Raw genomic sequence first — 26,872 nt, 5'->3', positions numbered from 1 at the left:
GTTCAATAATACGCCACCATTCATAATTATTATGTTTCGAGGGTACTCCACGTGGTCAAGAAAGAGATGAATTCCAACTATTTCAGTCATCAGAGGCCATCCAGACCAAGCTACTATCCTCCATTCCCTCATGGTCCACCCCCTCCACACGTCCACACTCATTACACACCCTCAAACCCGCAATTCCCACCTCACGACCCCAGACGACAACCCAGAATCCAATCTCCATGGAAACAAGAACCAATACCTCCCGGAAACGTCCATCAACTTGGCTTTCATCAACCATTTTTCTCGCAGCAGCACGGCCCTTCGTTAATGTTCCCACCACAAGTACCTTCAGGCATGTCCCCAAGGCATGGCCTAATCCCAGCGGTTCCCCTTATGATGAGTCCTGGTCCTGTTCCACCAGGTCCACCAGGGTCAGGTGAGTGTCAGTCTTATACATGTAACTCCCACAAACTCTACAAACGTCTGACTAAGAATTGTGTACAGTAGAACACTTTTATATAAGCGGACACATTTGGGGAACACTGTTTTGGCCATTATACATGTATGTACAGAGCTAAAGGTCATCATTGTTGAAGGGTTATTTGGGATCTGCATGAGTTTCTGGCCTTTATATCGTAGTACCGTGGTTAATAAGCGCACATCAACTAATAGGCGCATACTGGTTAGCAGACCAAGAGCCTGGATAGAAGGCGCATGGTTTTCTGCACAGTTATCTGCCCAACAACTGGTCTCTACACTTCTTTATAGAAGTTAAGTCTCTTTCACTACCGGTAGTTGTTTTACTGCTGTCAGATATGACTATAGACTTCTTGCAAACAAACGATCGAGCTAGCTAATGCTTCATTGAAACGTCAATCTCTATAAATGGATAATCGGTGCATAGAGGCCTGCTCTCTTCCCTATAGGCGCATGCGCTTACTAACCCGATTGTACGGTACCATAGGAAGACCTATTTTTGCACTGTAATTATTGTCTGACTGTGTAATTATTGTACGTTCATCATTCTCCAGTGTTTTTACCTTCTGAACCATACGACCCTTTCGTTAGTGACTGGCTTAAGAGGGTGGGGGAGACGAGGTCAAAGGTCATGCAACGGAAGGAGACCAACAAAGGACTCAAGGTGCAGTGCATATAGATTTGTGAGACCAAGATATTTGTATTTTGATCGCCGTGCCTACCGACTGTGTGTATTGTGTACTCCCTACAGTGTGTGCTAGCTGGTGAGTGTGCAGGTCCTGTGTAGCCATTGCATATCCTTTTTGAGTATCCTCAAACAGCAATATTACATATACATGTATACGTACATGTAACCGCACTTCAAGTAACTGCTATTTTGTCTCTTCTGCAGTGTACTATATCCAATTGTGTGCTTGTGAACACTTACGTGATCTTAATACTACTGTACAAGTATCCGCAAAGTAGTCAATACTTAAAACTGCAGTATAATAATAAAATAAGTGGCTAATAATTTATAGTGATCATTATTCGTTGTCACTGTGCATCTCTACAGATTCCGGAGGTTCGTCTCCTTTTGTCTCGTACTGCTTACTTAGTGACAACTCTCCGCTCACTGCACTCCAGACTGACTATGGTTGCCGAGGACGACAGTGTTACATGGAGTGATTTGTCATCTCAAGTGCAGCGATACAAGGTTCTGAAACTACCATGCTACTGTTACTATAACAGTAGTGTAATGAACCTGATTGTAACGGTCACTCTTGTGTAGACTAACAGTGATTGTAATAATTATAAAGTTGGCGTACTAATACAGATGATCCAAACATGCAAATATTATGGTGACCTTAGGGCTGGCCCATTAACGTGGCAGCATTATAGAGGGTGACCTAGTTATAGAGTAACCTCTGTAAGTATGGTATTATTGATCCCTTCTTTCACGTGTGAGCCATTAATTTTTTCCCTATTTGTCAGGCGGAGTTAGAGTCATTGCGAGCTCGGCTGGGTGAGCCGGGCCTGATTGAGCGACTGGTGAAGAAGGTGGGGAGAGTTGCAGCCAGGAGGGTGAGTGGTACAACTGTATATATCGTAACACCTGGTTAATACCTGAGGCCTCTACTTAATGTTACAGGAGCGCTCAAAGCGTGCTAAACGTGCCAGGGAGGTGGAAAAGAGCGAGAGGATGAGTGTGGCGGAGGAGAGAGCGGACAACTGGCTTCGAGAGAAACGGCAGGAGGAACTAAGGCACAAGACGGTAAACGGATTTATTGCACGTTAATTTAATTGGCTTTGGAATCTTCCATAAACTGAAACTGCTAACTACAAAACTATATCTTCTATAGAAGGTGATGATATCACATTGAAGAAAGTTTGAAGGCTTCATTGTACACGTTATATGTACATTGTGTACATGTGCTTACCACCACCACCCTTTGTAGGAGGAGTCGGTTCAGGCGAGTGCCAAGGCAGTGATGGAGGAGGTGAAGAGGAAGCAGACTGAGATGGGCCAACTAAAGGACTTACTCACGTCACTGGAGGCCCTCAGGGAACACAGGAAGGAGACTCGTAGAAAGGGTGAGAGATGGTTAGACACTGGTTCTAATCAGGGATGTGTAGATCGAGGAGAGTCTCTCATTATGCCTCGGTGCGCATGCGCAAGCGAGGTATACGGTAGTGTGTGTGTGTGTGTGTGTGTGTGTGTGTGTGTGTGTGTGTGTGTGTGTGTGTGTGTGTGTGTGTGTGTGTGTGTGTGTGTGTGTGTGTGTGTGTGTGTGTGTGTGTGTGTGTGTGTGTGTGTGTGTGTGTGTGTGTGTGTGCGTAAAATAATGCTTCGTTCTCGAGTTATGCCTAGTTTTGCTTACTTGGAATGCCATATTGCAGCCTTTTCAGAAGAGTCCGTAGCAAAACTTGTTCACCGAGTGTTACTACTCTACTTAGTAGTTAGCTCTGCACTAGAACGCTAGCTATTGGTAGCTGCAAGAGTGAGCAGAGAGCTGCAAGGCTCTGCTGACTTGCAGCCATTAATTTTAGACTTGAACTTTTGGCATCGATCGTTTTTAACAACAATCATGGTCGATCATTACCCACTCTTTGAGTTTCCCTGTGATTCTGGATTCTGCATGCAGCAAAATTAAAATGTTCATCGTGATAATTATAATCAATGTGTGTAAAGCTAGCTATTAGTAGTTTTATGTTATGTAGCTTTGGTACCTCCACCGAGGCATCAGCACCCGCTGTGCTTTCATTTTTTAAGAGTGCTTAGTAAATGTTGTGCGTGTAGAGATACAATATTCATATATTAGAGGTTTAAATATAAGGAAGTTGTTTAATTTCATATTGTATAGAGGAGAGCCTCTTTTACCTGTACATGTTCCACTGTACGAAACTGAGTATGCTTATAATTATGGTTACGTTGAAGAATGCCATTGTAGAAATTAGTGTCTTTGGAACAGAACTTTCTACGAGTACATAATGTGTAGAAAGGTGTAGGAAGTTATGCAAATGTTGAAAACATTTCACAGTATACTTTGATGGTCACACAATGTGCATTATTAACATGTGTCTCCGCCCACACAGGGGAAGTCCTCCCACCAGACACGGACGAGCTATACACGCGTCGGTACGAGACTCTCACCGACCTATTGAGTGGTCAGCTGTCTGAGTACCAGGAGGAGGAGCACACGCTGAGGGTGCTCATGAAGGAAGAAGTCAAAGAGAAGATGAGCTCCCAGATAGGTGGGGGGTAATGAGGGGAGAGGGGCTGGGGTCAGTAGGGGTCAGTTAGTATGTACCTGAGGGTGCTCATGAAGGAAGAGGTCAGAGAGAAGGTGAGCTCACAGATAGATGGGGTAATGAGGGGAGAGGGGCAGTTAGTATGTACCTGAAGCTGGGGTCAGGGGTGCCAGTATTTGGTACAGTGATACTTACATGTACAAACCATTTTCAATGTTTGTGATGAGGTGAAAAATAGCAGATTTAGTAGCAGGAGATCTGGCAGCTGTAGGCTTACAGATCTCCTGCTACTAATCTTTGACATATGTACATGTACATGCACATGTATATCGCTCACCCACATTTTATAAGTGAGCCCAGGGTGTAGAACTTGCAAGCTCTAAAAAAAAGTGATCTGAATTCTTCAGTTCGTTAAGAAATGGCTAATAATTATCTTTTAACTGGCACTGTAGATGCAGCCTTGAGTGTGGCTCTCCCTTCTTTAACTGGACCCCCTGGTGAAGGACCCCCCACGTTGTCAGACCCTCACGCTCAGTACTGGCTGCAAGCAGAGCTCAGTGAAGACTGCAAGGCGGCCATCAGGTAGCAACCTACATTGTACATACTACATGTACATGAACATGCAGTATTATTATAATTATGTACATGCAGTGACATCTCTATAAAAGTTGTCAATTATGTTGTGTAGGAAAATAAATGTTGCCATCATGCAGCCTCAGGGTACATACAGTAGACCTATTGAGATTAATTAAGAAGTGAATCTCTGTGTACCACCAGCATTAGTAGATGTATACAATGTTCTCTATGTACTGCAGGCAAAATTGGTCCTGTTTTGAACACCCTGAGGGCTCTCCACTGCTCACTGAGACTACCCCACCAATAGACTGTACTCGTGCATGGAAACAATTCATTTTAAATAGCCATCAGGAAGAACTGCGTCCTGTATTGTGATTTTGTGTGATTCCGTATTGTTGGAAGCACAGTTTTAAGAGGATGTTGGTGGTGAAATATGCATGAGGTAAAGCCTGCTGTGTGGAATAATGTCATGGCTGTGAGGATTTGTTAGGCAATGATTCACTGAGTTGGTATTCTTGGAAAGGTTGCTTTTTCATTCCTTTAACGCCCACACTTACACAGCTTGGAGGTTGGTAATGACATTCATTGAAGGGAGGTTGCTATTGACTTCCTGTGTGCTGCAACTAGATATCTACACCCAAAGAAAAATAAATTTTTTAAACAACCATAGCACGTTGTGTTTTACAGTTCGTAGAGCTAGATATTTGTCACAGGATTGAACCAAAATGTTAGAGAGCAGGTCACTATATGGAGGTCTTTTCCTGTTGGCCATAATTGCTACTTGTTGTACAGGTATGAAGTGATGGTTTATGGTATACAGTTACCTATTGTAAATTCTCAATTTGTACGTAGTGTTTGGAGCTTGTATAATTATCATAGGTACACTCCATGCTGTAGTGAAGCCTATCATACTTGTTAACTAGAGACCCCTAAAAAGAAACGTGTTTGTTGCTCATACAGTACCGTATTCACCCGAATTACCGGGACACAAAAAATAATTACGGCTTGTAGTGTCCCTTGGAATAGAGCAAGAAAAAGTCGAAGTGTCCCTTGTATTAGGGTGTCCCGTAGTAATTAGAACGAATATTTCCCCATTTAAGGTACGTACACGGCCTCGATTCCAGGCCGAGGCTAGCTCTGCAGCTAAAATGTCTTTCGTGCAGTTTAGAAGCTGTGTACGCGGGTTCCATGTCTACAAAGGTGTCTTAAAACCATCAGTGACATATTACGGTGCCAGAGAGTAGAATCCAGAGAGTTTCTAAGAGTTTTGAGTCTCTATCGAGCTAACATGCTCTTTTTCATTCTAATAAGATCGGGACGTCTAAAAATATTTACATTTCCTGTTGTTCCTTAATATAGAATGAAAAAAATTACGTAAGTCCGAAGTGTCCCTTAGAATAGAGTGTCCCGGTAATTCGGGTGAATACGGTACATGCACATCTTTGTACACATGTACAACCTATGAAGGCTAGACTGTATAGGTATAGTACAAATTAAGGAAATTGACCAATTACTTAGACTATCATTAACAACTCAATAGCAATTTACTGTCCTCTATAATTATACAGATAGCCATTACACGTACACTGACTAACAAGGTTTAATTGGTGGTATATCTGGTTTTACACTCGACCTGTATGGGTGTGGTCATTGTGGTAGATTGTTATTGCCACCTAAAGTAGTGTGTGTGTGTACGTGTGTGCGTAACTTTCTTGTTTATAGTGTCTGCTTTAACCACAAATGTACCTTCGCCCAATCATAAGATAAGATATGAGATTAACGTAGCTTTACATATATTATACTTGGAAACTATTGCTTTACTTTCATTGCTGTGAGAGCATGTACCACCAAGATTAAGAAACTCTATAGCTCCTAAGTGCTTGATACATCATGTGTATATAGTGGCCCCCTTACCTACACGTACACGTACCCCACCAACGTACGTGATGTGGTGATATTGTTATCAGTGATCTGTCAACACCCCCTGGTTGATTTTGAGCTAGTAGTCCTGGTTGATTTTGAGCTAGTAGTGTTTGAGTTTCTACTCTCAAGCTACATACACAGATCCACCTGCTTCAACACTGCAGCTTTATTATGGCACTTAGCGTATGCTATGACTTTGTTACGTACACACAGATAGTGGTTGTTGGTGGATCTGAAGAATGTGCATTAATGAGGCAGAAACCTTTGTCTGTTGTGGGTGGTCAGCCCTGTTAATCAAATCACCCTCCCCCGTAGATTGCAGGTTAATGTACCCCACTGTAGTCTGCATAGCATGTGTGCTTGGAAGTGTTTTTCCAGCAGGCCACCTCTCTACTAGGCTACTATTTCAAGGATGACTGCTGTAAAACAGGCTTCACTGCATGTACTGTACTGTACTGTACTGTACTGTGACACTACTGACTATGATGATAAGCAGATACTAAACCATGCATGCACTCAGTACTGCATACCTGAGCTCAGTTGATACAAGTTGTTGGGGGCATGTCTCGGGACAAAATGATTTATTATTTAATACTAGACAAAACCACACATACAATACCATACTGGCGTCTGCGTACTGTTAAGTATGGTACAACATCTTGCATATTAATTATTTGTTGGCAATGTTTAAGTAGAGGTCTGGCTCATTGGTTAATTGAACTCTTTAAAGTTGATCTTGAGTGTGTGTGTGTGTCCTAGCCATACTAATTCCAGAGATCGTTTGCATATGATTTGCTTGATGCTCTGTTTTCACTGTGGTAATTGACACCCTCAGTCATTAAATACCAGTCACTTTCATTAGCACTAATAAAAGCATCTGCCTGAGGGCTACTTGTGTGTGCAGGAGTTTTCAAAATTTACATTTAAATGTTTTGATAAGCAAATATCTCTGGCTACAAGCATCTGTTGTGATGTCATAACATGTTAATGGGCGCCAAGTTAGGTCTCCATAGCATGTTGGTGTTAGCAGGCCACTCCTTTATTACAACCACGGTTGGTTGGTTTTTCCAGAGGTGGTTGCTATAGACATGTTCACTGGTGGGCGTGTTCTTGAGGGAAATTAGTCTATGTACACTGTAGAGGTAATTAAGTCGTTGACGTCTCTTATTTCCTTTCAAGTGCACTTGCAAGTCGGAGGTGCACTGATTCATAAACGAGGTCATTAATCTTAAATGACCTCAGTGTGTGCAATGGAAATCGGGAGCATAAAATTATGTTTACTGAAAAAATACATTCCATGTGGTTGCCCGTACATGTAACTTCCTGTGTTTGTTCGTGTGTGGTGGGTTATAGTGTCCAATTAAATCATATGCCTATATGTACATTGTAATGAGGTCACCAGATATGGTGGTTGTGTAGTTATGGGGGTGGGTATAATTATGTTATTGCAGTGGTGATTGCTAATTTTGTGCTGTAGGAATTATTAATACCGGCGGCCACATACTAATTAGGGCATGCTTGTTTTCAAAACAGAATCACTCTGTAGACTGTATGGTCTACCAAAGTACACCTTCTGTGTCAACAGTGTGCTTAATGCGATGCCACCCTAACTTTGCGCAGGCATGCTTAATATTATATTGGTCGCCGTTGCTGACTTTAAATTGGGTGTGCCTTGACCTCAGGAATGTTGCATACATGTACTGTAACTGTTGAAAAGTACGTACTGTACATTAAATGAAAACCTACATGTACTTGTGTATTACCCAAAGTAAAGCCGCCTCACTCTCTCAATGCCCCCCCCCCACACACACACAGGCCAGACGGACCTCTGTGCGGCCACAGATGCTCAAATCTCGTGTGACAATTGTCTAGCGGCAAGTGGCGATTGTGTCTGGTGTCCATACACACCGTGTCAAGTGAGTTGATGTATTGACTGACTGTGTATGTGATTGAAAATGTGATTAAAAATATGTACATGAGCATTAAGTATTTCTCTAAATTACCATTGTGACTATTGAGTTGTGCGTATAATCAAAAACAGTGACCCACTAGCTCTCTCTGTACTAAGATTTAGAATGCTGTACATCTAAGAAAGACCGAGTGTTCGAGTGTTGATATGTGCAAGATCGTATGTCAGTTCAGTGAAACCTGTTTTTATAGCCGCCACTCTCGGTCAGACCAACTGAGGCAGTATACTGGTGTAGAGGTGTAGCCTGCTGCTAATAGCGAATTTGGAGCCTATTAGCCTGACTGTGTTACGTGTTACGTGTATGGTGTCCTCGGCTGCTTATAGGGTGACCATAATTAATGGACACATTTAAAACTCCAGCTAGAAATGTATGTAGACCATAGTCTCGCGAGCACAACTTTTCGGAGAAGGAATGTCTGGTCACTATTGCAGCAATTCCATGGCCCTTGCCGGAATGTTGGCAGTTCTAATCAGATTTGACTATGTGTTTAGTGGGCGTAATACCCCGTAATTTATCAATTATAGCATAAAATGAACGTGAACGTGAAAAGAAGGATAATAAGTGACTATATTCCTCAGTGCCACGGAATCACTGCAATAGTGACCAGACGTTCCCTCCTCCCCAACGTCTGCTCACGAGACTGTGTAGACCATAGGGTTGGCAAATCTCGGCAAAGCCACGTCTTGTTGCCTATTATAGTGACACTTACTTGCAAGCCTTAATTGTAACCTTTGAACTACTATATACTGAACTGTGTGTACACTGCTAAAATGTAAATGTTATTGTCTCACTGTGTGTGTACTTGCCCCACCCACTCCATACTGCACTGTGTACACCTGTACTATAGTCTCACTGTACCTGCCCCACCCACTCTTACAGAATAGCACCTTGAACCGAGTGACTCACTGCTATAGTCGGACCAGTGCCTTCATTTGCCCCGAACCAGTGGTTGACCCGCCCGCTGTAGTCACCAACACTCAGGATGTGAGTTGTGTAGGGTGTGTTATTCATTGTGATACTGCATGTACATACATGTATGTATAAAACATGTACAGTACGTCTGCACACTGGGTGCTACTGTAACAGCTCTTTATCAGCTCTTTATGACGTACATGTATTAGCCACATTATCGGCTAATTAAATTATAATTATGCGCACCGGCGCATGCGCAAGCGAGGTATACGGTAGTGTGTTTGTGTGTCTGTGTGTGTGTAGTGTCTGTGTGTGTGTAGACTGTTTCAGCTGCTCAAGGATCAATGAAGTGCAAGTAAGAGTTTCTATAGGCTTCTAGTCATGTTTTCTTGGCTTGGTATTTGTGGATTTGCAAAATAAAGCTTCGTTCTCGAGTTATGCCTAGTTTTGCTTACTTGGAATGCCATTGCAGCCTTTTCAGAAGAGTTTGTAGCAAAACTTGTTCACCGAGTGTTGCTACTGTACTTAGTAATTAGCTCTGCACTAGAACGCTAGCTATTGATAGCTGCAAGAGTGAGAAGAGAGCTGCAAAGCTCTGCTGACTTGCAGCCATTAATTTTAGAGTTGAACTTTTGGCATCGATCGTTTTTAACAACAATCATGGGTGATCATTACCCACTCTTTGAGTTTCCCTGTGATTCTGGATTCTGCATGCAGCAAAATTAAAAATGTTCATCGTGATAATTATAATCAATGTGTGTATAAAAGCTAGCTATTGGTAGCTTTATGTTATGTTATGTAGCTTTGGCACCTCCACCGAGGCATCAGCACCCGCGGTGCTTTCATTACCTCGGTGATCATCTTTTACTGGTTTCGGGTGTGTAATTTAATTGCGTACAACAAACAACACAATACAAACCTTATTGCGTCACTAAGTGCATGCTAATTGTATGTATGCTCTCTTATTTGCGAGTGTTTCATTTGCGACCTATGTCTCGCAATTCGCAATCAAAACAGCCTCACATTCGAAACCCAGTATACATATCTACGGTATTATAGTACATTTGTAAGATGATTGTACACGTGCACGAATTGCGGAGCTTATTATAGTGAATGTGGCATTGCAAGTAAACAGTGGAACCTATTTACAACTGACACTTTTGTGGAACAGAGAATATTTATATACAATAGTGCATTTGTTGAGAGGCTGTTTTGTAGACAAACTGTTCATTTGGGACCTGGCCATTGTATCACAGTTGGCCTTTCGTCAAGGGTACTAGCATTTCATATTGTTGAAGAATAGCCATTGAGAGAGTTTACACTCCATCTACATCTATTAGCTCTAGCCTCGTTGTAGATCCAATCAACATGCAATGCCTACACATGTATATGTAGTTATCCATAGAAATGTTCACTATCTGACATATCCGGCCATACCTAGTTTTCGACACTACAGTGTTGTATAATATTAATCAGCCCTGGTGACGAGGTTACTGTAGCTCATGACGACAGCTGCTTAACTTTATTTATCCACAGGCCAACTTGTCTAACGAGTCCCTGACTGGAGTGGAGAGCATACAAGTGAGTCCGCAGAGAGTGCGTATGGAACTAAGAAGAGGTACGTAATTATGTACATGCATCATAGATACGTATAATGGATTTCCAATACCTACACATGTAACTGAATGGTTGGGACAACTTGCATGTACTGTATACACGTACAGTACATGTGTGCCAGATTGATCATGCATGCATATTCAGAGCAGGTTTTGTGTGCGTAATGTTCTAAGCCATCTCTACCCTCCCCTCCTAAATAGGTTCCCCCCAGTCCTTCAACATGTCCTTCATTGCCCTGCGTAACACTCCTCTCGACGTTTACTTCCTCCTCGATGTGTCAGCGTCTCTAGTTCAAATTTTCACAGCCCTACGAGATAACCTTCAAGAAATCGGTGAGTTACATGTGAACTACGACAATCTTTAACTGAATTACGTGTGTGCCATGTACATGCACAGTCTGTTTCTCTCGTGACATTCCTCGAGTTAAAATTAACTATTGCCTATGTACGTGTAGCCTTCTTCGCAGGTCCTCTTTTTCTGTTCTTTGTCACAGGTCAAATAAGAAAAAATTACAGGAGGAATTAGAGAACAAATGAAGAAAGAAGGAAGTGACAAATAAAAAAAGAGAGCCTGCCTTGCTAAGTCGCGTGGTGGTAGACAAGTGGTAGTAGACAAGTGGTAGTTAGATCGCAAAGGGTCAAATTTTCTGCTGATACGCAAAGGTTTTCACCAGCAAAATATTCTAGTAATACGGTAGCTATGTTGTTGTTAAATGCACTCCATTACAATCTGGGAGGCAAGTTATTGCAGTGTACTCTCGCCCATGCTCATTATAATGTGTCTGCATCAGTAGAGGATCACGTGACTTAGCAAGGCAGGCGCTCTCCTTTTATTGCTTCTTTCTTTCTTTGTTCCAATTCCTCCTGTATTTTTATGAACAGAAAAAGGAGGGCCTGCGTGCGAAGGAGGCTAACATACGTGTACGTGTAGCTAGTATTTTAATAAGAAAAACACCCAATATAACCAAGAGTTTATAATAGAGGGGAGTATCGAACGTAGGCATACTGTGTATCAGATGTATGCGGAAAGTAACGTGACTTCTGTATCCGTCATGGGCTTGGAATTTGCACACTGACCAATCCAAGTGTTGGGTGATGTAATAGCTCTCTCCTCTGTTATAAATATAAACTCTTGATATAACTGACCCTACTACACATGTATAGTACGTGCATGTGTGTACTCGTTTTTAGTCTATCTGGGATTACCAACTGTAATGGTCACTGCTCTCTCTCTCTCTGTCTGTGTAGCCAGCTCCATTGGTCGGATATCTTCAGCCTACCAGATCGGGATTGGCGGTTTCATAGACAAGGACGTGTTCCCCTATGGAGGAACAAATAACTACTTCGTCAAATTTCGCAAGTCAGTATGAACATGTATCACTGAATGCATGTACATGTACATGTGTTTTTATACATTTTGTAGCTCTACCTTAGGGTGACAATAAATATTTTTATAGCTGTACGCTTTTAGCCATTTTGAAAATACAGTAAGCTGTGTGTGTATCCTCACTCACCCTATAATTCAAGCCCCCAAGTTTAATCTCTGTGTTAGCAGGCCACCTCTTTATTACAGCCATGCACTGTTGGTATAGCTACCAACCTTGGGTGACTTCTAGTTTCAAAGTAGAAGTTTTACGGAAACCGGGCAACGACCCAACTTGTGTGTAAACACACAGTGCACATGTACCGATTGATAAGTTTAGATACAAACGTTGTGACATTTGTGTACATATACGTAAGAGTTTGTTTACGTGTACACTCTGTAACTTTGTTGTTTTTTCATTTTAGTGCAACCATTTGTCGCCAGGAAGGCGGGGTTTGTGATTTGCCATTTGGGTATCGTCATTACCTCAAGCTGACTAACGACACCTCTAAATTCCAGGTATAGGAGAGTTGTGTACAATACATCGATCTACATTGAATGTATATACAATTATATACAGTATAATTATTACTATTACATGTAGGGCACTGTACTACATGTACGTGTACATTTTACATGCATGTACAGGTACGTAGTACTGTATTTACAGCTACATGTACAATCATGTACACTGGTCTAAGTAATCCATGCAGTAAGAGACGAAGGTTTTGCGGAGATATAACCTGCCACATGTATTAGTTCAAACTGGTTTTGTACATGACTGGCTTCCTTAATGTCTCGATTATATAATTGTTAAAAGTATGCATTAAAATGTGCATCAGAGGAGGAGCCTTAAACAAAGTACACCACACATTTTTGTACATGTGAATGACGTACAGCTCTCTCCGGCGTGCTCTTTGTGGTGCTTTCCCCGGAATCCTAGCAATTTTCAAATAATTGTTTCCATTGTGTTTTGTACCATACTGTACATGCTGTCTGTGTGTTCTGCAGGATGTTCTAGACAATAATATTACCCTGAGGGTCAATGCTGACTCACCAGAGGGTGGGCTCGACGCTCTCATGCAAATAGCTGTCTGTGATGACGTAAGCCATTGTTTTAATTATAATTATAGGTCATCGATGTGTGTACCGTATGTATACAATTGCAATGCTATTATAATTATACAATGTGCATGTATGTAGAGGAGGAGTAGGTGGGGAGGCTGGAGCGTCGTACTATGCTATCATCTTAGCCACACTTCCTTGTTTGTAATGTGCTAAGTGACGCTCCATCTCCTCATCTGCTCCTGGTATATAACGAAAGCCTGCATGTCACTTTTGGTCAGCCTATACCAGCAGGGTTTCATCTAGACATTTTGAGAAGAGGGGGGAAATTAGAGTACATGCATGTAGCTTGATGCTGTCAAATTCCAAGGAGGCTTTTAGGATCCGTAAATGTCCCCCTTCCCCCTTAAATGATCAGGTCACACTCTACAATACGTATACAGCCAGGAGGTTTGTTCACCTCTTTATTATGTATAAACAACACATTTTAATTGTCTTGACAAGTTGTCCTAGCATAATACATTTTGTTCTGCCATCAGGTGAATTGGTTGGACACTAAATTACCCATGCAATGTCCTTAGTAATATCTATATAAAAAAGGGTTTAGGGAAGATAAGGCACATAAAATAGAAGCTTACCTAGTCGTCTTGTCACTGCTACACATGTAGATATCTAGGCCTCCTTATGTGCATTGAACAAAGACACATGGCTGTTATGAGATCATTATTTCAGTGTGCATGCACATCTTAACTATGACCTATGACCTTCAATATTTGCATGCTAGGACATCATAACCGAGCAAGTAGCTACCTGTAAATGGCCGGTCAAATAGGCTATATAATTGCTCGGAAATTTACCGATGACCGACTGTTATTTATACCTCTGCACTGTACTTTGGCCTACTGTATATAGCCTCGGGCAGTATATGAGTATACATACATAAGTATAGGTTTGAGTGTGTAACACGTACAGTATGTGTATTAACTTTGCTACAGATCATCGGGTGGAGAGAAAGCTCTCTGAAGATGGTGTTCCTAATCACTGACAACGACTTCCATATTGCAGGAGATGGTTACGTGAGTACATGTACATACGTTTCACTTAATCTAAACACATCCTGAAACTGCTACACATCGTCATGTATTATAGGGTATGCAATTTTTGAGTTGATGTTTTACAAGTCATTAATGTGTCTCTATTATATACTCTGACAATCCTTTTCACTCGAAATGAGTAAAAGTTACTCTTTGCAATGTCATAATGTACTTGGCAAATTTTCTCAATAACAAAAGAGCAAGCGATCAGCTGCAACTGCACTCTGTGGTAAATTAATTCCTTGCTGAGCTAATCAATACATGTAGTTATATGTACACGTATACAGCATCCAGGACTGAGGTGTATTGGTAGACCTTCTAGACTCTCTTGGTAGCTATGGAAAGACAGAGGCAGCAAGCCGTTTGCATAGTAGATCAGCACTTAAAGTCGTGCTGACGACAAATCTTCCCAAGTAGCCGAGTGCAGCTTCAAAAAGCCACATATAAGGCCACATATAGTTCCATTGAGGCTGGTACATGTACATGTAGTATCCACTGGTTAGTGTGCAGAAAACAGCTCTGCATTGCAGCAAGGCTCAGCAGGGCACTTCTGGGAGAGGGAGGGTGGCGATCAGCACAAGCTACTTGGCTGCGGATATTGTGTTGCTGTACCCTGAACTGTGACCCCTGAGCTACAAATTTAAACTTGTCGACATTTTTCCATGCAATATCTACACGTAGTAATGTGTTTTTTTGTTATTGTTTGCAGCTGGCTGGGCTGGTGAGGCCTAACGATGCATTGTGTCACATGGAAAGGATCCCTATGCCTGGCTTCGAGGAACAATTTGAGTACACATACTCTCGTCTTCAGGTACATGTACAGTGCTAGGGTTTCTCCTTCCTCGATCCCCACTAGCTGCACATGTCCACACAGCACTCACTCACCCTTCACACACCACCCTCCACCAACCCCACGCACCACCTCCACCAACCTCACGCAGACACCACCTTCCACTAACCCCACGCACCACCTCCACTAACCCCACACAGACACCACCTTCCACTCACCCTTCACACACCCTCCACTAACCCCACGCACCACCTCCACCAACCCCACGCAGACACCACCTTCCACTAACCCCACACACCACCCTTCACTAACCCTCCCGCCCACACACACACACAGGACTATCCTTCAATCTCCCAACTCCGAACTGTCCTGGAGAGGGAACTGATCGTACCAATTTTTGGGATTCAACAGTCACAACCACAGGATCCACGTATTCTGGTATACGAAAACTTAGCAGCTGCCTATCCGACGGTTCAAGCTAGTGCCATTCCAATTGTGCTTGGTTCCGGTTCAACCTCAAGTACAAACCAGACCACCGCTGAGCTTATCATCGATCTAATCAACAATGCTTACGAGGTGCGTGTGTGTGTGTGTGTGTGTGTGTGTGTGTGTGTGTGTGTGTGTGTGTGTGTGTGTGTGTGTGTGTGTGTGTGTGTGTGTGTGTGTGTGTGTGTGTGTGTGTGCGCGCGTGCGTGCGCGCGAATATGTAGTTTCATGCAATGACTGTGTTGAAAGCTGTATATATTGTGCAGTATGTACATGTATGTACGTGCATTGTGCATTACAGTGTACATGTACATGTACTGTATTTTCAGTTTGCTGCATGGCTAACTTTGAGAGGCTGTAACAACTTGAGCTTGTACATGTACGTATGTACCAGTAATAAAGCTGCATGCACATGTGCGTACATTTAGACAGTACATAATTATTGACATGTTTTGACTCCACCCCTCCCCTTAGGCGACCGCCCAGACGATCCAGGTGGTCACCCCTACTATCGATGGGTACACTATCACTGTGGATCCCCTCGACTGTCCAATGTGAGCATTATACACTGTACTAGCTATAGTTTCGAATATAGGACTGGGGTCCTTTCCAGATTTACAGTACGTAGTACCCATAGCAAGTATAAGTGTGGTAGAATCATGTTTGGTTGCCTAGTCATAGAATGCTTAGCTTAGGGAACACTTTTATAAACTCGTGAGTATTTAGGGGGCCTTCTGTGGAACCCCAGCTTTACATTTGGAGTAAAAGTTTTGGCTGTTGTACGGAGGTGGCCTTCGTTCAGGAGTTGTGTTCATAGGACCTGCATGGGTGCCTGGCTGTTCTTCTCCTTCTTTATAGGGATGGCAATTAATTACCTGCGATCCTTAATTTGTATGATATATTATTAATATTTAATGTCTGTGTAACTACTTATTAGTAATGTCGATCGATCCCTATACTACTTTAGGGTTATGATTTGGAGCTGTACCCATAGTAACTAGTAACCTCGTTCCCGGTCCGAATTTTCTCTAATTGAACGCTAGGTCAAAAAGAGGGCCTGGTACCTATTGCATGTGTGATAGTGCGCATGCGTTTCAAATTACCCAGAATAATACGGACGTAAAACCTTACCGTAAACTAGTCTGTTTACTAAGAATGATTATTCCGAATACTTAGTCCATGACTGAGTTCTGTGAAGCTGTGGCTTATTCCATCGATTACGTTTGGTCCATAAGGCTTGCACACTAGTCTGAAGCCAGAAAAGGCTCTCATCTTCCTCTATGATGGTCGGACAGCCGGGGTTGGTAGACTTATTAATAACACCATAGCCTGTACAGAACCAAGTTCAGGCATCCCGACCATACAACCATTGTAGAGGAAGATGAGAGCCTCTTCTGGCTTCGGACTAGTGTGAAAGCCGTGTGGACCACTGCAATAGAGAGCTAAGCTACTTTACATAGATAGACACATAAATTAAAGAAAGAAGGGATTCCCCAGATTCTGGAGAGAAAAGTAGCGCATGCGTACTATCACCCATGTGATAGGTACCAGGCCATATTTTTCCTTTTAGAATTTGGCCTGGGACCAAGGCTATACCCATAGTTACCATATTAGTTACTAAATGTTTCCCTGTCACAGGATAATTATAACTGATGAAGGAAGAAGAAGTTGTCGGGTAACACTTGACGAAATCATCACCTTTAAGGTTACCGTGGAGCTCACCGATTGTAGTGCAGGAAGTCAGACGTAAGTCAACTCGTATCTAAATCACACTCGAATGAGTTTTGTTAGGAGGTCTGTATAAGTATTTATCGTCAAACAAATTACTATTCCACTCACAGTATGCTAAACGTGATCTGTAATATTACATATACCCCACTTGGGGTCTGTAGCGTAGTAACTGGGTGGAGTTTAACTACACGAAGTCAGAACTCTGCATTCCTCATAAACTACCTTTCCTTGAGGGAACACTGGTTTTTAACTAGATCTACGCATCCAAAAAGAAGCTAGACAGTTGTTGACAGGATAGATGGGTGGGCCTCGCTAAACCAGGAAGGCTGGAAAAAGGATGGGACTCTCTGCTTGGACATAGAGTGCGTAGAGCTACAAGGCTTAGTGTAGTAATGGCTACAAGCTATATGCACAAGTGCATATAGCTTGTAAAAAACTATTGAAAACGAACGACAAGCTTGTAAGCTTGTCGTTCGTTTTCAATAGTTTTTTAGGCTCTTAGCTACGTGGCTTAGGTAGCAAGCATGCATTTCCCATTCCAGTGGGTATACAACCGTCAAACTGCCCACCCCCTACTTTTGCCTGAAAGTCCTGTAGAGGCGTAATTGCAATCGTAGAAGCGCCCACTATTGCGAACGATGTCAAGGGGCAACATTTTCACTGTGCAGCTAATAAATACATGTAGCTAGCTAGCTCATATGTGCAAAACTCGTATGTGGAAAAAACAGGCCCCTTTCTTTCTTGTGGCAGAGTGTCTTCTGTGAAGATGGAGATGTGTCGTTTTTACAGAAAGCACCAGCATAACCATCTTGGATGGGCGTTTGCACGGTTCAGTAGCCAGCACGGTTCAGTAGCCACATAATCTGCACAGTCAAATCTATAATACAGCCGGGTGTATGCCCCAAGTCTCTATAGCATATATATGTTTAAACCTGTTAGCAGGCCGCCCTCTATAATACTGCCAGGTTTATGTGCCCAAAATGTACGTATTATAGTTTCAACCTGTCTTTTTACATTACAGTTCATGTACCATTGTTGGTCTGCCCAAGTGTGACCATTTCAGACAGATTTCATGCACTGTATGATACACTGATACTATAATTATGTTGTGTGTTGTTTCCTCAGAATTCAACTTCGTGGTGCTCCCTATGAGTTCTCAACCATCGATTTGGAGCCAGTGTGCACGTGTGGCTGCTCTCAGGTATCTACATGTACACTGTATCATTAAACATACATGTACATGTACTGCCCAAAGGTGGACCTCTCTCTCTCTCTCTCTCTCTCTCTCTCTCTCTCTCTCTCTCTCTCTCTCTCTCTCTCTCTCTCTCTCTCTCTCTCTCTCTCTCTCTCTCTCTCTCTCTCTCTCTCTCTCTCCCTCCCTCCCTCCCTCCCTCCCTCCCTCCCTCCCTCTCTCTCTCTCTCTCTCCCTCCCTCCCACACACACACACACACACACACACACACACACACACACACACACACACACACACACACACACACACACACACACACACACACAGACTAAAGATAATAACAGTGAGTGCTGTAATGACATTGGCACTCTCGTGTGCGGAAGGTGTGACTGCAACTCAGACGTCACGGGGTGAGTTTAATAATTACAGTGTGATTAGCGTAATTTTTTCCCGCTTTCAAAATATTTATTAATTATAAGCAATGAAATGCGTTAGCATCATCTGTAGGCCTTCATCTAGAAAATGTTGCACGGGGGGAGGGGGGCACTTTCTGTGGCACTGAGTCACGTGCAAGACATTCGATAATTTACCAAGGTCACGTTCACTACTTATTACTACAGTAGACTCTCGCTATTCCAGCTCTCTGAAGTACAGCCACCTCAATATACACTGTACCTGCCATTTGGTTTGGCATGAGTTGCTACATGTAGCTAGATGTTTACTGCACAAAATTCGCCCTGAAATGCGGCTACTCGCTATTCCCTATACTGGCCAGTACTGGCTTCCCTAAACTAGGTTTTTTTCTATACGTTTATTGCGTCGGATATGATGTTTTGGGTGTGGTTTGGCAGATAAAATTATGATTTATTATCCTCGAGATATATAGAACTGCAAAATTAGTCATTAGATTCGAAGCCGGTAGGGTTGTTTTTTAGCTATTTCTAATAATTTATAGCCACCTCACTATTCCAGCCAAGCTGCTCTGTCCCAAGGGTGGCCAGATTAACGAGAGTCTACTGTACTCGCTATACTGCTTGCTGAGACCTGAGTTGTTTGTAGCCGAGTTCTTTCACAGCCACGTCTAGCGCAACATCATTGATACATAAGTATTTTTTCGTATTCATATCTACATGTATAATTGGAAAATTACAGTGTATACGCCCAGTAAATACATGTACATGTACATAGTCAAATTCGATTGGTAGTGGTAACGTTCCGATAAGTGCCACGTACATTTTGTAATCAGTGCAATGGTGACCAGACTTGTGCCCTTGTTTACATGTATGTGTATGCACATGTACCCCCTTCACTATGCAGGCGCTTCGGTTACCAGTGTGAGTGTGACGAACCGGCCATAGCTTGCCCTATGTAAGTTAATTGATTGATTTGAATACATACAGCACAGTACGTGCATGTACACCTTCTAAAAGAACTCGGTCATTGTACTTTCAGAAAATCACTTCTTTTAACTGACCTTACATGTACATATACATGCACAAATGTAAGCTATGGCCTCATGAGGTTTAATGTAGCTTCATTTACAGTACCTCGAGTCCCTGTTCTGTACGTTTGAGAATTCTCAACTTCCGTTTGAAAATTCTTAACTTAATTACTCGTTTGAGCAACAATTCTGAAAGTTTAGAAAAACTCTTACAGATAATTATAAGTACATATACATGTAGGTCTCATTTTGTCAGAGATTTTTTTGTTTAATTGTCAGATTTATTCTCACTCAAGCACGTTGCATTCTATGGATCCAATCTCACTGATTATTTTTCAGGTTCAATGGCACGGAGTGTGGTGGTGAGATGAGAGGTATGTGCAGTGGCTGCGGTGTCTGTATCTGCAACCCTCCAGTGAGTTGTACGCACTAATGACGTACTGTAACAGCTAGTTGTGGGCACATACAATTTGTATAATTATACAGTCCATGTAGTAATTATGTAATATGTACGTACATGTAGTCACACATGTATGTACATGTAGCTAACCTTTATCGGTGCATGTACATGTTGTGTGTGTCATATATACATGTACATGTACAATGTAGCATATTTGTATGTACATGTAAAAGAAATCAAGCCTAATGTACCGTATAGCGCGAAATTTTCGAGGCACTTATATTTCGTGGAATGGGCCTCTAAAAGCATTTCGTTGCACAATGTTTGTGGAATGACTGCTTACCAGAAGCCACACCTTTAATCTTTGCACGTTATAGCAGATAAGAACAATTTTCGTGAACTAGCTTAATTTTCGTGTAGGATTGCTAACCCACGAAATCCGCGAAAATTAAGCCCCTCGAAAATGTTACACTACACGGTATAATTTATACATGTATATATACCAATTGCTATTATTACGAACACATGTACATATACTAACTCATCCTAATTTTCTACAGTTCTTTGGACCTGAGAATGGCTGCAGATGTGATGATGCCTCCTGTAACTGTAATGGTAAGTCATGCAACGTACTACTACAGAAATTTATTACGATAAAGTTTCATCACTCCCTATAAGCTTGAGTATGTGTAGCTTTACAACTGTATGTTACTATACAGCATAACTTCATCGAAATAGTAAAATTATACCGTAATAGTACGAAATTTTTGAGGAACTTATTTCATAGAATATGGCCTCTAAAAGCATTTTTCATGGGTTGATTACTTACTGGAAGCCACGCCTTCACATTATAGCAGATTAAGTCGTGTAGGATTGCTAACCCACGAAAACTTCAAACAGCGAAATTAAGCCCCTCGAAAATGTTGCGCTATATGCCATGGTAGCTACAAACAATGTTCACATCAACAAACACTGCACAGCCCACTTGCACACGCACACACGCACACGCACGCACACACATGCATAGGCCGAGGGTCTTGTGTATGTGGTGTACCTCCGGAGTGTGCATGTGATGCTCTAGCTCCTGTATCTCAGGAGCCGTATTTTGGTCCCACTTGTGACTGTAATCCTGACATCTGCTTCAATACTAACTGGACCAGTGATGGAAGGAAAGTGAGTGGGGTCAGAATACTGATTCATTGTTTGGGTCTGTGTGAAAGGCAATTGATTTGGTTTGTGGGATTGAGTATTTGGTTCTGGCTGTAACTTGATAAAGTTGTTATTGCAAACTGTGGGTATGCATAGCAAGTGCGGGTTGTAGCTGTCAGATGTGGTGCATGAGTACTATGGTATTACTGCAGTTGTATTTTCCATGGCTGCTTGTCAAATACACGCACCATAATTATTATACACATTGTTTCTAGGTAACCACAGTCGTGGTGCTTTGCAAATAGTTTTAGTGTACCTACATGTACATGTATGGTGCCATTAGCAGAGGTATAAATAACACATCGTGATTGTCCTGACAAGTTGTCCTAGCAAAATACATTTTGTTCTGCCTTAGGTGATATTGGTCGGACACTAAATTACCCATGCAATGTCCTTAGTAATCTCTAGGCTTTAGGAAAGGTAAGGTAATGCCTAGCACATAAAATAGAAGCTTACCTAGTCGTCTTGTCACTCTGCTACATAGCTATATAAATATCTAGGCCTCCTCTTGTGCAATAAACAAAGACACATGGCTGTTATGAGATCATTATTTTAGTGCGCATGCATGCGCATCATAACTATGACCTTTGGCCTTCAATCTTTGCATGCTAAACACTATGACCGAGCAAGTAGCTAAATGGCTGGTCAAATAGGCTAATTGCTCGAAAATTGACCGTTGACCAACTGTTATTATACCTCTGCATTAGTACCTCCCTGACCACTGTCAAGTAATTATAACACATGTTGGGTGTATATGCATCTGTTTAGCAATGTGAGCGCTGTGATTGAGCTATATAACTCATGGGGCAAGCGTGATGAATGTCATAGATGAACAAAAATTGTTTGCAGTAGTTGTTTAATGTACAGAAGAGAACATTGGGTAGCAAACATGATCAATTGGGAACATAGGTATAATAGTCAATTGGTGAACATAACGGGATATGATACACAAAGTTGATCAATGCAAAGTTAAGAGTGATGGCATACATGTGCTAGTGATCACATGGAAACTGCTGTAGGATATGCAGTCCTGTGGTCAGAAAAATTGGAAGTTTCACAAAAATACCTACATGTAGTATGCACAATTGTTTCCACTGCTTTACATGTATGTACTCTATTATAGTAATGTGTTTAGTGGGTCCATGCATTCCCCAGGCTGAACTGTGTCAAGTGGCAAATAATCGCAACAACAGTGGGATGTGTGCGTGTACTGGGTGTCAATGTGGACAAACTGCCACCGGTACGGCGGATCTACAGAGCGGGGATGGTCTATGTCTGCCCATGGTGAGAACCATTCCTGGGAGGTGGGGATAATACTTGCCCCTCCTCCTCTGGTTGGCCATTTAATACCACGGTGTATATGTACAGCTAGTGTAGTACCAGAGGAGGTGCGACACGAGTACCTCGATTAGGCTTGATTATAGGCTTGGTCACGTGCCAAACTCAACGTTAAAAGTCTTTAGCCTAATCGAGGCACTCCGTGTCGGACCTCCTCTGGTGTAGCTAGTACTATACATGTGATTGGGGGGACTTATAAGGACTGCATGAGACTTTCTTATCATCAAATTAATAATTTTTCCCCGTAATTATATCCATAGAGCTCTACATTTTTGCACTAAGATCAAAGTGAATGCCTGGAATAGATGTATTTAGTATACCCCCCCCCCCCCCTTAGAGATTCTTAAGACCACCTGCATAGCTACTACAAGACTTGTTTCCTGCCTGATGTAATTTGAAAGAGGGTAAAACAAATCATACAAACTTTATGGGTGTGTACAACAAAAAATTTAACTAATTTACATTATAGTAAGCGAAAACATGTACAGATTATGCTTTGCTCCACCGAATACATGTACAGTATACATCAATAAAAAGTTCCCGTTCCGTTTCTAAAAACACACGTAAAAACGGTAGCGTTAAACCGGATGCAGAACGCAACCAATTTCTCATTATAAATTAAAACGGTGACGTCATCATGAAAAATTGAAATTACTTACACAATGATACTGTATGATTTGTAGTACAATGAGCTAGCTATTATAAAGTATGCAGTCGGACATACTGGAGAAGAGACGATGGTCTTCAAAAACGGTCGTTCCAGGTCACAAATAACTTGCATGGAGGGCAACTTAGTCTTGGGGCTGATGCGAGACCGAGAACAACTGGGGAAACGGTCCACTGTTGCAAAATAGCATCTATAAGCTAACTAAGAGGATTAAAGCGCTAGACAATCAGCTATACTGTAGTACACAAGCTAGCTAGCTAGCTACTGCTACACTGTACGCACGATCACAAGTTAACGAATCTGCTTACTCAGCAATTTTTCTGCACATGCGTGAAAACGGTAGCGTTTTGCATAATACAATGCGTTCATTATGCGTTTTTTTTTATGCGTTTAAACAGGAACGGTGCGTTTTACGCAAACGGAATGGGAACTTTTTATTGATGGGTACTGTACATAATTATACATGTATGTATGCATGACCTGTATGTCAACAACCACCTTTCCTTTCTGCAGAATCTTTGCGATTTTTTCGCTCCTTGTGTAAGCTGTACTATTAGTGGGGAGAATTGCCCCGACCTCCTTTGCTCCACCCACCCCAGCTACTTACTGCGGAGAAGTGATGAAGTCTCTGACAGCAGTGAGTCAAAATTACTGTAGTGGCAGTACTTAATTGGACCTACTACAAGCCACAAAACGCCTAACATAAGATACATGTAGCTACAAGCCACAAAACGCCTAACATAAGATGGATACACCTAGATAGAAGAATCACATGAGCCTAAAAAGAATCGTCATGGTACTAAAAATCTGCGAACAAAGCTAAAGAGAGACAGAAGAATTAGCATCCTCACAATGGAAAGAAACTAATGTCGTCACGTGGGTTACATTTTGCATGTCTAAATTACCCAATAGTTGTACTTCCTAAACAAAATACAAAAACAAATTGTTTTTAGCTTGCTTTTCAACTGCATGTTTTGTGGTGTTTATTGACAGTCACACCCGGACTCCGCATGCATGGGAGTGGTCCCACCTTTCCTTGTGCTATCCACAAGTCAGAAAATTAAAGGGACCGAAACTTGTGGACTGGCAATGACGGGTTTGGTGCTCCTCTGAAGACCGGGAAAAAAATATATATATAAATTGTCAATTGAATGTCCTTCATAAAAATAAAATTAATATGCGTTCTGTTTGAGTCAAAATGGTACGCTCAGCGGGCTTGGTTCCATCCAACCCAGTTAGCTTTGTGCTTACTACCCTCCTTCCAAACACACACACAGACACAGACCAGTACTTTTCCAACCCCTGCAATGCTATCGTAGGGGGGTGTACCTATGAATTCTCCGTTGGCCGACCATCATTTGCGTACAATTTACCGGTGCTTATTTTTGAAGACACTATGGATTGTGGACAACTACCATCTTGGGCCCCCTATACGATAGCTGCTGGCATAGTTCTACTTATTATTGTGCTGGGTTTGCTCATCCTCTGTCTGCTCAAGATCGGTTTCGTTGTTTGGGTAAGCACAAGTGATGTACAATGTACATGTAGATTCGTAAGTATATAGCCAATTATACGTTTGAAATTGGGCTGATTAATTATAGCCCCAGGGTCAGTGTTAGTATTATTATGCTGACTGCCCATAATTAACTCAAGTTTCAAGGGTATTTTAAACGTTTTAAGCTTGACTATAATAATAATAAAAAGGATCCATCACTATACATACCGTATAGCGACAAATTTTCGAGGGCTTAATTTTCGCTGATTTCGTGGGTTAGCAATCTTACACGAAAATTAAGTCCACGAAAATTGTTCTTTAAGTAGAATTATATGCTATAACATGCCCGGCGTGGCTTCCAGTAAGCAGTCATTTAATGTGTAGTTTGCTACATGCATCCAGGTTGCTTGAATTGGTCCATTCTTACTAAGACAATAGCCAGATCATGTTCAATTTAATAGTGTTGTTGAGTGTAGTTTGTGGTTTGTAGCACTGACCTGTGTGCTGTGTTGCTAACATAACAAATTACCATTACTATCAAGAGGCCATCATAAAAGAGAGAGGATATCCAACCAAGCATTACATATACCTTGCATCAGAAAAGTAACGGGACTTCCTGCTTGGTAACTGACCAATCTGAGTGCCTGGAGCCACCACTTACCTCGAGGCAGCCATTCCAAATTGTCATTGTTGAGCATACGTTTCAGACAGGGGTTTCTAGTACAATTAATGTACAACAGTAAGTCACGTTACTTTCTGATGCACGCGTTTGATACATTCTCTCTTTTGTTATGGACTCTTGCTATCAATGAGTTGCATGGTTCAACACTCATACACTCTTACCTACTCTTGGTTTTGTGTGCATGTACTGTTCGAAAAGTGGCGAGCTATGGGATATGCTTACTATTGAGCACTACTCTTGGTTTTGTGTGCATGTACTGTTCGAAAAGTGGCGAGCTATGGGATATGCTTATTATCAAGCATTCATCAAATCTGGTATGAGCATGCATGCGTGCTTTTTCCACCTATAGGATAAAAAGGAGTACGGGAAGTTCACTGCAGAGCTACAGCATGCTGACTTCGCACCTGTAAGTTTTCCTGACAATAATTGTGTGTGTAAATGTTTTATTGTAGCCATACTGTGTGCAATGCAAGTGCCAGCTTTTAACGGAAATATGTTTTTGTGTCACTCTTTTTATGTTTCACACACTCATATAAATGCACACACCTTACACCACACAAAGCAGTCACATTACCCCCACACACGCACACACCTAATGTTCTACATTTTACCGCCGCATGCACACACGCACACACCTAATGTTGTATATTTTACGTCACCCTTTTATGTTTCACACACTCATATAAATGCACATACCTTACACCACACAAAGCAGTCACATTACCCCCACACACGCACATGCCTAATGTTCTACATTTTACCGCCGCATGCACACACACACACACACACCTAATGTTGTATATTTTACCGCCACATGCACACACACTGACAATTACTACCACCCCTCCCCCACCACACACACATACAAACAGCATGAGAATCCACTGTACCTGACACCTCAGCAAGATTACCCAAATCCCATCCTGAGAAGACACTCATCCAAGCGCAGCAAGTAAATACCGTAACAATTGATTCATGAAATAACTTGCTTCCTAGTACCTTTTTAGCACTAAGTGGATTTTTTCTCTCATTAAATTTATCTTTTATAATGTATTAGCTTAATTTTAGTCTGCATGGTTGCATCAATGTATTTTCTAGTGCCACACACACACACACACACACACTACACGCATTGAGGACCGTCTCATCACTGTACAACCAATATTGAACTCAGTCTCTTCTTTAGTGTGCATGTTGCATGCTTGTACTAACCTGCATGCTTATA

General features: G+C 41.9%; 3 protein-coding genes across 3 annotated transcripts in view; all 3 read left to right on the top strand.

Annotated features, from left to right (window-relative positions):
• The window catches only part of LOC135347803 (uncharacterized), a gene marked incomplete in the record, with an annotated part of 825,189 nt that overhangs the window by 326,388 nt on the left and 471,929 nt on the right, over positions 1–26,872 (top strand).
• On the top strand, positions 10–4,690 carry LOC135347911 (programmed cell death protein 7-like). The gene is made up of 9 exons (XM_064546030.1): positions 10–424; positions 1,020–1,129; positions 1,520–1,660; positions 1,939–2,028; positions 2,096–2,218; positions 2,403–2,538; positions 3,541–3,699; positions 4,149–4,278; positions 4,512–4,690. Exons 1-9 carry the CDS (start codon positions 67–69, stop codon positions 4,645–4,647), a joined length of 1,383 nt encoding a protein of 460 aa, XP_064402100.1. The 5' UTR covers positions 10–66; the 3' UTR covers positions 4,648–4,690.
• LOC135347842 (integrin beta-1-like) lies at positions 4,879–26,823 on the top strand. The gene is made up of 24 exons (XM_064545935.1): positions 4,879–5,064; positions 8,011–8,111; positions 9,045–9,149; positions 10,614–10,695; positions 10,895–11,026; positions 11,942–12,053; positions 12,482–12,575; positions 13,068–13,160; positions 14,117–14,197; positions 14,925–15,026; positions 15,342–15,581; positions 15,966–16,045; positions 17,130–17,237; positions 18,348–18,423; positions 18,743–18,825; positions 19,733–19,783; positions 20,196–20,271; positions 20,817–20,871; positions 21,284–21,429; positions 22,621–22,749; positions 23,984–24,107; positions 24,748–24,986; positions 25,997–26,053; positions 26,520–26,823. The coding sequence occupies exons 1-24, from the start codon at positions 4,998–5,000 to the stop codon at positions 26,601–26,603; spliced, it is 2,517 nt and encodes an 838-aa protein (XP_064402005.1). The 5' UTR covers positions 4,879–4,997; the 3' UTR covers positions 26,604–26,823.

This window comes from Halichondria panicea, chromosome 14 (genome assembly GCF_963675165.1).
Source record: "Halichondria panicea chromosome 14, odHalPani1.1, whole genome shotgun sequence".
Lineage (NCBI taxonomy): Eukaryota > Metazoa > Porifera > Demospongiae > Suberitida > Halichondriidae > Halichondria > Halichondria panicea.
The sequence above is the reverse complement of the archived record's forward strand: the minus strand, read 5'-3'. Positions and strand labels throughout refer to the sequence as shown.

Excerpts from the sequence above, each read along its gene's own strand:
- LOC135347911 (XM_064546030.1), top strand. The coding sequence starts at position 67 with ATGAATTCCAACTATTTCAGTCATCAGAGGCCATCCAGACCAAGCTAC. Across the intron at positions 1,130-1,519 it reads AGACCAACAAAGGACTCAAG|ATTCCGGAGGTTCGTCTCCT; the intron begins GTGCAGTGCATA and ends GCATCTCTACAG. Across the intron at positions 4,279-4,511 it reads GACTGCAAGGCGGCCATCAG|GCAAAATTGGTCCTGTTTTG; the intron begins GTAGCAACCTAC and ends TATGTACTGCAG.
- LOC135347842 (XM_064545935.1), top strand. The coding sequence starts at position 4,998 with ATGTTAGAGAGCAGGTCACTATATGGAGGTCTTTTCCTGTTGGCCATA. Across the intron at positions 11,027-11,941 it reads AGATAACCTTCAAGAAATCG|CCAGCTCCATTGGTCGGATA; the intron begins GTGAGTTACATG and ends CTGTCTGTGTAG. Across the intron at positions 15,027-15,341 it reads ACACATACTCTCGTCTTCAG|GACTATCCTTCAATCTCCCA; the intron begins GTACATGTACAG and ends ACACACACACAG.